The following is a 12,328-nucleotide window of genomic DNA, read 5'->3' on the forward strand; positions in this document are numbered from 1 at the left end:
ACAAAACAAGATTTGAGGTTTTTTAGATACTAAGGCTAATTTATAGCTAATCATCAGTCTAGTATAACCCACTATAACTTTGTTTTTGTTTGAAGTGCAGCTAGTATTTATATTTTGGACTTTATAGGATATTTTTAATTAATTAATTTTCACTGCATACCTTCATTTTTCATCTCCAGTTACTTGATACTGCAAGTAAAAGTACAAGTTTTCCTTTCCTTCTACCACAGGCTAATAAGCTATTTGAGGGTTTCTTAGAAGCCAGTACTCCAGAGCAAATTTATAAACAATAGGAAGAAGTAATTCATTATTTATAGTAACTACATGGGTAGAAAAATTAGCCCTTAGCCAGATGTTTTGAATAGTTTAATTGCAAAGTCTTTTTTAGTATTTAAAACCAATATTTGACACTTAGTTTAGTTTATCTTTAGTGTCTGATTCTTAATAAGAATTTTTAACTGCAAATAGTTTCCATTTTTATAAGATAGAGACTTTGCCTAGCTTTGAATAATAATTCCATATATTTCAGTCTTTTTCTTTTCAGGTACAGAAAAAATAAGATAAATTGAAAGAGGTTGTTTTGGTTTCATAGAGAGCTGTTTTCTAGGGTATATTTTAAAATGTGTATTAAGGGGCTGTGCAGAACTCTAGGTGGGAAGGCTGGTTTAATCTTCCTTTGAAAGAGGAAAAACATTCAGAGACCTGTTGCTACAGAGGAAATATGTAGATATTTAGCTCCCTTGAACAGAATTAGTTTTTGTGATTATTCCCACATAGCTGTGTTACAATATTTCGGTGGTAAAATCTCAGTGATTCTAAAGTAAATGGCAAATTATCAGTAGTAGAGGACTCAGATGATTTGTCTTGGTTTAAAGTGTCTTAAAACCAAGCCAGTTTTGAAAGTGTGGCAGTTAAACAGTCCTCAGAGAACATTTGGTGTGTTGCCATTATACCTCTTTTTTTTTTTTTTTTTTTTTTTTTTTTTACAGCCCTAAGGCCTAGAAACTGACACTTTAATTTGTCCACATTTTCCATAGCAAATAATTTATTAAGGAAGGGTTTGTAGAATAAGAGCATGTCATGAAAACTGCACTGACACTTGTCTTGCAAAAATTTCACCAGAGACTTTTCTAACCAGTGGTGACAGAGTTGTAAAACCAGCAGGGAACATCCACATCAGCTGTTGCCAGCTGCCTGCTGCAGAACAGGCTGGTCTGACACATCTGAAGCCTGAGAAATAGCAAAGATCCTCCAGAGTCACTCCTTTGCCCATAGGTTATCATGTTCTTCATCCTTTGCCTGCAGTTTTGAGATCCCTTTTTTTAGTGGAGCTGCCTTAGACCACAGAAGTCCCCTTGTGCAGGTGCTAATATTGGATATTCACTCTACATCTGAATAGTGATAGGTGCCAGACCAGTTCTTGCTAATAATTGTAAGGTTTTTAAAGAAATGGTCACTAATGGAGAAGCAGTGATTTTTAGAAAAGAAGGAACAACATTAGGATATTTGTATGCAAAATGTCCAGCTTCTCTCAAAAGGATGCCTGAGGTCACTGGGGTCCCAAATTCTGCACCTTTTTAAACCTTTTTTGTACAGTTGTCTTGCTGTATCACTGTGTGGTTTTCTGTGAAGTTGGTGAAGTAAAACAGAACTGAATTATGGTAAATCTGAGAATTCTGAGACATAAAATTCTTGGCAGTCGAGGCTATTGCTGCTGTGCAAACTTCTGTGCTTGATGGTCACATAGAATAGGTATACTCCAGAAGTCCATTTATCTCAGACAGTGAAATTTAATTTTCAAGGCTTTGGGGTTAGTGATTTGCAGCACTCATAGACTAAATGTGATGCATTGCTACATCTACTTTATAACATCCACCCACACATAAATATATATCAAAGACATTAAGTACAAGTAAGACTAAAAAAGTTACAGTGGCTTGGTTCATTCAGTAAAGCAGTTGGCTTAGATGTTAGCTCACATCTCAGAACTATGGTGCAGATTGGGTTATGCCAACAAGTAGAGCCATAATCCATTTTTCCAAGATGGATATGGCTGCTCATTGCCATGAAAAGGAGAATTGATGCTGAATGCTTGCTGTCTTCACAACCATCTGTTAGGATGCAATGTTTTGGTCATTATGGTAAAATTAAAAATTAATTAAATTGTCATAAAAGTAACCCCTGTTACCCAGTTCACATAATTTTATGTGTCTGCAAGAGTTACTCACCCCTTTCTTTCTCTGGGTGACATACTAGTACAGTAAGCATGAGTATGTAAGATGCAGAACTGTGTAAATTTAGAAAAATGCCTTTAGCTTTGGTCTTTCCCAAAGGTATATCAGTTACCCCACCAGAATCTCAGTAAGCATAAAATTAGGCTGTGTATGTAACAAAATAAACATAACCAAAACCAGAAAGTCAGTGTTCATCTACCACCAGAGGTCTTACATGCAGTCTGCAGCACAAGTTTTATTTATACAGAACCTCTCTGTGTCTCACTTTTCAGAGCTTTAGTGTTTTTCTAAACTTCATGTTTGTGGTCTCACAGGTAATTATGAGAATGAGAAAAAGATGATGTTTGTCTCTTTTCTCTTGCATCACTAAGCTGTAGCAAATCCCCATGACATCCAGCTTTAGTTTCATGATCAGCGAATATCAACCACTGCTCATCTTTCAAACATAACTTGTAAATCCCATGGGATTTAATCAGGCCAAACAACACATGTGCACTGTAGTTCCCTGAAGGACACGGGGATATGAACTCACTGAGAAGTTTTAGAGAAATATTCCTTTTAAATATATCAAGTTCTTCAAAAGCAGAGCTTTTGGTACAAGTGTGATTTTCCTCTGGAAAGCTTTTCAAGTTCAAGGTACAATTTCTGGGAAAAAAATCAGAATAAAATCCCATGCCCAGACTCTTTTGAAGTTTGCTTGCCAGCAACCAGTTACATGCCCAGAAGAGCCCGTGGGCAGGGAGATTTGTTCCTGTTTCCCTTCAGCCAAAAACCATTATACAGTAGCCAAAGGATCAGAAAAGAGGCCAGACTTGCCTCTGTCTGGGAAAGTCCACAGGCAGCCTTGTATTCCACATGGCAATTCCACATTCGTCTCACCTCTTCTGAGGAACTTGATTTTTTCTCTCTTATGTATACTAGAAGTAATGCAGTATAGGATTCTAAAGCCCAGGATTTTCCAGGGTCAGCTAAGTCCTTTTCAGATTTCTGAAAAGGATTTCTGGTTTCATTAGTTTTGACATTTGTCTGCAAACTTCTTAATGTTCAGAAATAGTGAAGGTTATCACTATATTACCTTTTTCCTGCTCATCTGACTAAATAATACCTTCCTTTTAAAATAAGGGCAGTTGGAAAAGCATTAACATGAGAGAAATATTTGCATTTTATATTCCTGGGGGAGAAAAGATAATAAGGTGCAATATTTTAAAGGAACTCAGCATAATTACTGTTTAGTTTTTATACTTGTTAATCACAGTCACATGACACTCTGAAGTCTTGCTCTCAAATAGCAAGAAACCAAAAATAAAAGAGAAAGCCTGATTACAAATTCCTAGGTCAGTGATCTATGAGACCTTGGTAAGTGACCTGCAAAACTGTCCTAAACACACTGTTTTCTGGGGCAAATATGACAAAGCTTCTAAAGTTTTTCTCAACAAACACCAAGGCTCCTGCTAATCCACTGACCAAAAGGTAGTCTTCCAGCTGATATGACAATGTTGGCATTGTATCACAAAGGTTCCATATTGTTGTGTCTTTATTACAAGAGTTTTCACATCTCCTTGATGTTTCTCATGGGCATCTCCTCTAAGCACTGGCTCATCCTTCTTCACACAGTAGCCAACTAACCCCAATTGCACTCTCAACTAAGCAAGCCACTCTTTTATAGCACTCTTCTTCTCATTGGCTACAGCTGTGGCCTGTTAAAGTCAGGCCTGTTCCTAATTGCTAATAATTGGCTCAGCTGCAACTCCTTAGGCATAAGATTACTTTCTATACTACCTTTATTTTCTTATATTCTATCACCCTACACGACAAAGCTGAGTGTCAAAATAAATGTGGACTGATGGTCCTAACAACCCCCTGACCCTTTTTTGGGCAGAGCAGCATCCTGTACAACCTTTACTGTGGGCTGCAGGGCACTGCTGTTTTCTCCCTATGGGGAGGTGGTGCCCAGCCCCTTAGAGCTGATCTTTCCAGGGAAATTCTCTGCCCTTTGCTCCATTAACATCAGCTGTTCCTAATTTGGTGATGGTTTGCTCCTTTGCTCTGACTGACGTGTTGGGGGGTGAGGTGGTGGCTGGCTGAGGCAGAGGGTGTTTTTGCCTGGGGGTCTGAGGTGGTGGCTGGCTGAGGCAGAGGGTGTTTTTGCTGTGTATTAACCTCTCTCCCCATTTCCCCTCTCCCTGGGCAGCGTCCTTGATAGTGCAAGTCGGCTGGATGAAGAGCACAAGCTGATCGCCAGGTACGCAGCAAGGCTGGCAGCAGAAACTTCTTCATCAGTAAGTGTTTTAATTAAAGGAAGGTACTTTCCTTCTGTTGTGTTCCAGGGGCTTGGCAAGATCAGGGAAATTATATCTGACAGTCTAATGATTAATGGATTATTTTCCCCTGCTCTTTTCATCAGAGGCTGTTATGCTTTAATAATAACACTTTTATGCAGTCCATTGAATCCAAAGAATCCACATACTAATGTATATAATCTATATACTAATGCAGTGGCATTTAAATAATTGCATCAAAGGGAGTCTGACATCTTGAACTCAGGAAAGACTATAAAATATTTTCTGGACTAGCTTTGGTTAAAGGTTAATGATTTACTGCATTGGGAAAATGTGGTGGTGAATCCATTTTACTCTCTAGCTCAAATATCACAGCCACTAGGGCCTTAAGTACTAAGGATATTAAAGAATGTTCTTCAGCAGGATGACTGTAATGACCCCCTACATTAGCCCTGGCTCCCATTTTCATTTCAGAGCAATGATTATTCTGCTCTCTGTGTCCAAAGATAGAAGGTGATGACAGGCTAAAACCTCACTAACTGCGTTCAGGAACAAGAGAGAATGAGCAGGAACCTTATCAAAGTATATAAAATCTTAAATGGTACATGAAAGGTCAGCCTAGCTACTTTTTTTTCGATCTCAGACCATTTGATAGAACAAGGGGCCATGAATGATGGTTAAGTGAAAAGCAGCAGGTCTGGAGCACCCAGAAACATTTTCCCACTGAGATTTTCACACTGTGGGATCAATTGAAAGGGTGAAATTGGGCACCACACATTGTGTAAAGACACTGAGTCACATTCAGACCACATGAAGACAGGTCTGCTGCCCTGTGCAGATGCTGTCACAGAGATTTCACACTACCTGCAGCTGCCTGGGAGGAGAGGGGTGCTCCTGTTCTGCCAGTCCAGCCCAAATCAATCCTTTCCAGACATGTGACACAGTGTTTCAAATTTAAGGCAACCTGTAGATAACAGTCTTATTCCTGAAAGACAGTAATTCTTTACGGGAACATGATTCCCCAGTAATAATGTCTCTGGTTAAAAATCAGTTGACATCAGTTCCGTGTAACATGTGTCCTTGGTGTAGGGGAAAACAGTATAAACAAAGCTCACTTGAAGGAAAATACTGAATTTCTCATTGCCATCCGTCTTTGCTCTTTGAATAAAAGAGACAGAATGAAGAGGGGAGGTTTTTATAAAGAGAAGTCTTTCCAAGCAAAAGACTGATGCCCAATAGGGGCAGTGGAAATTTTTAAAGCTTTGGTGATAGCCATTCTGGATTTTAAGGAACTAAATATATTGGTAACAGTGGGCATTCAGGATAAAGATCCTGCTTCCTCCTGTATGAGTGATGGCATCCACCAGCATTTATCAGTTCTTATGCACTGTTCTGCTTCCCTATGGTTGATGTGTTAATGGGAAACCGTGTCCATAGCAGAAAAGATAGTATGTGGTTATGGGGGAAACATGCTGTCCTTTTCCCACAGACAGTCCTAACCTTTGTTAGGCTATTGAAATGGATCTTCATCCTTTTTGAGGGCTCACCTCCTGGCAGAGGGGATGCCTGGCATCACATAAAATAACACTCCAGAGTTACACTTCAAAGGGCTTTTTGTGGTGATGAGCCCTCATATCACAGCAGTAACTCAGCAGAGTATTTTTAAATACTTGATTCTTTCAGGTTGGAGTTAGAAAAAAATGGGTACCCTTCATAGTTGTGAAACTTTTAAATGTCCTGTTCTGTGTTGTCATTGTTACAATACTGAAATACAGGAGTGTGAACAAGGAAAACAATGATTGATTATTGCTGATGAACATGCAAAAAGGGCATAGTCCAATGAAGCTGTAGTGAGCACTGCCTAGTTTGGTGAGGGACAAATTCTCATTTAATTTTATTGGTGGAAAAAAAAAGATTTTGCTGTACGTGAAGGACTGTGGAAAAAGATTTCCTGAAGTATCATGAGAGCAGATTGGAAAGCTTGGCCAAATGGGCCTCACAGCCAGACTGAAAACTGAGCACTGCTTTTACTTTACACTGAAAGTAAAACCGAGCTTTCAAGAGCGCGAAGCATCACTGCACTGGAAACACATCCTGTCCTTTCTGGAGGCAGACGCTGCTTTTTGCTCCAGTGTGCTCCTCTTGTCTGTAGCATCAATATCAAGAGCCACATTACAGCAACTGCCTGCAGCAGTGTCATTGCCTTTTATGATTGGTTCAGAGGAAGCTGTGTGAAAAAGCAGTGACTGACAGGATGGTAAACACTGAGTCTTATTTACTCTAGCACTTACTCTGCTTTTACTAGCAATGGTTCCATACTGGTATGAGCACAACATGAATGTTCTTTTTTTAGTCTAGGCAAGCTTGGTACTGCACTTTCTGTAAGCAGATGTCACAGAACAGATCTGTGTTGAACTCATGGTGCATGCTGGCTATTCCTCTTTCAATGCAGCCTTCTCTGTTTTACAGCAGCAGCCGAGTCAGCAGAGAGGGGCATCAGATATCTCCTTCACCATTGATGCAAACAAGCAACAAAGGCAGCTGATTGCAGAGCTCGAAAATAAAAACCGGTAAGGATCCACTAAGTTCCTGGTTTTGTTCAGTCCCATATGTTACATATGTGTTTGTTTCTTAGCATTTTTTACCACCTGTACAATGTGCTTATACAGGCACATATATTTCCCCCTACAAAAAAAAAAAAAAAAAAAAAGAGCACAAAAAGGCCCATACAATAGGATAAAGGCTCTGAAATCCATAGCCACCCCATGTTTTCAGAAGTGTAATGTCCAATGACATGATATAATCATGGATGCTTTACTGTTTGCAGCTGCTGTTTGTTAAGAGTTTTAAAAAAAGTCTGTCCTGTTTCAAAACCAGATTAACTTCCAGTTGGATTCTCAGTAGCACTATAACATGAGATGATAAAAGGATCAGTCACGCTTGTAATGTTATGCTCCCCTGCTTTTATTCAGGAAAAAGATGATTAAAGCTCTTCAGAGCACAGTCTGCATGGGAGAGGTTAGCAGGAAGATTAGCAGCAAGTTAGGCTGCTGATCAAATGAGACAGGAGGTGCAGATGTGACCAAAACTGAGAGAGAGTGTCCAGGAGAAATAGGCCAGCCGGCCCAAAAAAGGAGTGATGCCTGTTTGTTAACAGCAGAGAACCTGGCCCTGGGTACCAGACTGCCTGATGCCATGAAATGTATGGCAGCATAGCCCTGCTTTTAGTGCTGGACCATAAAACAGAGGCTAGCCCAGACCAGATGATTTCCTATTCCAAACTCTGCACTGCCTTCTGTCACTGTGTAATGAGCACCACCAGCTCCAGTCTCGATTTGCCTTTCATACTTCGAGGCTGCCTCCTGACCGTCTGCTTCCAGCACATTGTGAAGAAGAGACAAAATTCACAAAGGTTTCAACCTTCTGCTGCGAAGCTTTGTATTAGCCTTTTGACAGCACTCCAGGGCTCACAAGCCAGTCGTAACAAGTCTTGTTAAAGTGCTTTTCTGTGATTGTCAACTACTCTCACATCTCTGCTTCCATTCAAAGTATTTTAAAGGGCTAAATATTTTCTCTGATACCCCACAATGTCTAGAAAGGTTACTTCAATTTTTTTAATTTCATGAGGTGCTGGAAATGTTCATGGTGAAGAATTAAAAGGGAGCAGTTCTGTCAAGCACGGAGCTATTTTATGTCTACCTGGGTTTTTTGGGGAGTTTTGAAGAATGATTTCCCTTTATGACAAAATCCTAAGAGTTTATTCAGAAAATATCCAGACAATATCCCATTGCTGAGGGCTTCTTTGGTTGGCTGCAAACAAGTTATTTGCATTTTACTTACATCTTCCCTGATTAAAAGCTAAATACAGTCCTGCTTTTTCACCTCTTGCAATGTCCAGGGAGCTGCTTTTGTGGAAAATTAATGACTTATGGTCTTCTGCTTATTTTCCTCCCCAAGAGAAATCCTGCAGGAAATCCAGAGGCTGCGACTTGAGCATGAGCAAGCGTCTCAGCCCACACCAGAGAAGGCCCAGCAAAATCCCACTCTCCTTGCAGAGCTCCGGCTCCTGAGGTAAGCTCACAGGAGTAAAACCTCTGGCCTTGGCAGGGGCCAGCCACTCATTCTCAGCAAGAGAAGAAATAAAAGAGAAGCCCTGTTTTATGATTTTGGAGGTTATTTTAAGTAAGTCAGCCAATATGTATTTTTTATCAATTTTTGATGCAGCCTGTTGTCCTAGAAGTAATTAAGCTTATGCTTTAAACTGTGTGCATGAGAAATCTCACGTGTTACTCCTCTACATTAAATTAAGCATATGCATTAGGATTTGCACAATTAGGGCCTTGGGTCATTTGGAACAGGTCCCTCCAGCCTGGTCCAAATGCCATTAATTATATGGGGAAAAAATGTTCAGAACAAATGCCTTTACAAAGATTTCTAGTTTATGCTAAAGAAAATAAAGGACTACATGAAAATACAGCCAGAATTAGATGTTAATCTTTGGAAATTTCCCCCATGTGTTGAACTCTTAGGAGAGGTCAGTTCTCTTCATGGTGCCACACCAGGCTGCAGAATGATCTCCTTGTCACGTGGGGGTTGAAGAGCAATGTCATCTGCAGCTGCTGAAAATTTAGAGGATCCTTCCTCCAGTCATCCCACCAAGCTAGAAACATTAATATGGATGTGACTGCATCTTAGTTGCAATACTCTACATGAATTTACTAATTTCCATGTATATCACATTGAAAAAGTTCAATTGTCATTGGCCCAGATCCATACGCTCCCTGGAAGTCCTGAAGTTCATGTTGTGAGAGCCAGACAGAGAATCCAGTAAGAACTATTCAAAATGCTCTATATGAATAGAGAAGAGTGTAAGCACTTTCTTCCCGGTGAAACAATGCTAGATTGCTTTGCCCCCTGACTAATGAACATTTTTCCACTTAACTACTCCTCACACAACTAATATTTTAGAGGTCTGATGCATATCCAAAGGAAATTACTATAAGAAACTGTGTTAAATTCTTTTTCTTTACAAATACTTGATGGTTTTATTATGTAGTTTTCCACACAAAAATATTTTTCTGATTCACAAATCATTACTTTGACTTTCCAATCTAAATACAAATTAGCTTCTTCATTTCTATGAGGGATTTTAATGTGTAATTACTTCTAGAGATCTAAAGGCAAGTGACATTGTGTGAGACATATAGAATGCCTGTCATGAAAATGTGTACACTGTAAAATATACCAATAGTGTAACTCTTGTCCATCAAACTGAAGGTCCATCTTCAGCAGGTTTAGGAAATCAACTTTCTATATAGTTGACTAATAAAATTCTTTATACTTAAAAAAAAAGGAATGATTGTGCAGTGTTAGCAGGCTGACTACTTAGCTTTTCCCTCTTTTCAATTTTGATCCACATATTAAAGCATAATACCCTTATTTTAATTTCTTGATATGCAATGTCCCTAGGGCACTGATACTGAATTCCTCACCTCTACCTTCCCTGATTTAATATGCAGTACGAGAATCAGAAAATAAGTTTTAATCCCTGGGTCTGAACTACTTTGCATTCCTTCTGAAATGTTCACCATTTGAAAGGCAAAAGTCTTGACTTTGGATTTACTGGGGAATTTTAACACCACCTCAAATTCCTAGACACTTAAGATGGCACAAGGCTTTTCTTATGTGTAAAACAGCAGGACTCAGGGTAGCAGCTCTGATTTATGTCTGTTACCCTGCTCATTTTTCAGGCTTGAAGCACTTAGGGCTGTAGAGCAATTTAGTTCATGTTGTATTAGGAAATGTTGGAATCTGTGAGCCATGCTGTGGGTACCTGTCCCACCATCTTTCTCAAGCTGCTGTAGTGTGGTACTCAGTGAAATGAGTCCTGAACACAGCATTCCTTCACATTGCCAGTACTGTCTTGGAGACAGGTAGGAAAACCCCTTACTTGCAAGAGTTTGCTCTGGAGTACAGCAGGAGAAAACCCTCAGAGGAGTAGTCTGCACAGTGCACACTGCTTAGCTCCTCTCTCCCTGTGGAAGGAATGTAAAACCAGCAGAGCTCTGTACTAGGCCCTGCCACTTTGAATTACACGGACCTTATTTTTGTTAAATAATGAACTCTGCTGCTTTTGTACAGTTCATAGCATTTCCAACCATTACCTGTCTGGAAAAGAAAAGCCAACCAGGCATTTTGTAGCAGGAAATAGATCAATCCTTCAGAAGAGTAAATGCAACCTGGCAGTGTTACTATATGATCCTATTATAAAGGTGAGGGATAGCACACATGAGCAGTCCTGTAGGAATCAGTGTTGTCTGTATCTGTAGTTGCTCACTTACAGTGAAGGCTCAAAACCAGGGTTTCATATTGCCCTAAATACAGGAAATCTACTTAAGTCTCATTGGTTCCAGTGCTCTTCCATTTAGGATTAAATTGTCATATTTTTAGGTAGTACAAGGCTAACAACATAGTGTTTGTATGTTATATGCAATAGAGTAGAATATAAAATATATGTATATTTTTCAGTAACAATGTCAATTATATCATAACTTCCAGGAGGCAACAATTTTATTTTGTTTTTAGGTGGAGACCTCCCACAATTTAGTGGTTTAACATGTGCAAGTGCTGTTCCCCCATCCTGTGCAGTGGAGCTGCGCAGAATCAAAGCTGTTCAGATTTATGGGGGCACAGAGAGACTGTCACACTTGGAGTGGCTCAGTATTCACTGTCACAACAGCCAGCACTGGACTCTGAGTGCAGAGAGCTAACTTCAAGCTGTTATATCTGTACTATGTGATAGTCTTCCCCTTGTTTTCAGGAAAAAAAAAATAGAAACAAAAGCAAATTACTGTGGGTTTTTGTCTGAATTTATGAACTCTCTTAGCTTCTTTCATATCTCACTGTGTTCAGTGCCCCTGCTGTAATTTCCTGTCCTTCAGGGCTTGGCTTTAATTTCTCCTGACAGCTAGTGATGTTATTGACTAGAGAGTTCCAAAGCTAAAATTGCCAGGCATTTGCACAAGGGACTATAACACAAGCTTGTTTGAACCTCATTTGTTCTTTGAAGAAGGGTCTGTGGCAGTGTCTGTCTTTTCCCTAATCACTATTCAGTCCTGTGAGGATTCCCACTGAGAGGGAGCTCCCTTGCCTTCATGGAGCCACATTTCTAAACCCTGTGCTGAATTCACACTGTGTGTTTGCTTTCCTGTGCTCTGTAGGCATCTGTCCCCATAGTAGGGCTGGCAGAATGATGCAGTTAAAAGCTGCTGCTGCTGCTGCTGTGGGGGGTAAGGCCTGATCAGGTCTTCTTGTTTCTCAGGCAGAGGAAGGATGAGCTGGAACAGAGGATGTCTGCGCTCCAGGAAAGCCGAAGGGAGCTGATGGTGCAGCTGGAAGGCCTCATGAAACTGCTGAAGGTAAGAGCTGCACCTGCTACTGCCAAGGAAAACACAAAGTGAGAGAGGAGAGGGAGAATATGAAACCACAGAATTCTGCAGAACCTGACTGTTTCTACCCACTGTGAGACTGTGTTTCCCTCCCTTCTTATGTTTTGCCTTGGTCTTTTAATTCAGGGGTTTCAGAGGATGCTCAGATGTCATTCCTGTAGCAGTACTGCATCATTATTGTCACCTACTGCTAAAAGGAGTGAGAAAAAGAAAAGAAACTGAAACATAAAACAAGTTAACTATTAGCTGTAAGGAAAAAACCTCAGTGCTGTACACTATTATTCACTGCAGCTGACAGTATAGAGTCATTAGGCCTCTAACTTTGTACTTAAGTTCAAGTTTCTTTAATTTATTCAGTTGCTGGTTT

At 39.9% G+C, this 12,328-nt stretch overlaps 1 protein-coding gene across 16 annotated transcripts in view; it reads left to right on the plus strand.

Moving 5' to 3' along the window:
- DTNA (dystrobrevin alpha) overlaps positions 1-12,328 on the plus strand; it is a 224,508-nt gene that overhangs the window by 189,055 nt on the left and 23,125 nt on the right. For 11 of the 16 annotated variants that reach the window (XM_064706057.1, XM_064706045.1, XM_064706046.1 and 8 more), the window contains 4 exons: positions 4,426-4,513; positions 6,983-7,083; positions 8,471-8,584; positions 11,835-11,931. In XM_064706057.1, coding sequence (XP_064562127.1) covers positions 4,426-4,513; positions 6,983-7,083; positions 8,471-8,584; positions 11,835-11,931 — 400 coding nt within the window. The remainder of the gene's footprint in view (positions 1-4,425; positions 4,514-6,982; positions 7,084-8,470; positions 8,585-11,834; positions 11,932-12,328) is intronic. The other 5 variants (XM_064706044.1, XM_064706054.1, XM_064706056.1 and 2 more) reach the window with 1 other exon arrangement.

Source organism: Zonotrichia leucophrys, chromosome 2 (assembly GCF_028769735.1).
Source record: "Zonotrichia leucophrys gambelii isolate GWCS_2022_RI chromosome 2, RI_Zleu_2.0, whole genome shotgun sequence".
Taxonomy (NCBI): Eukaryota; Metazoa; Chordata; class Aves; order Passeriformes; family Passerellidae; genus Zonotrichia; species Zonotrichia leucophrys.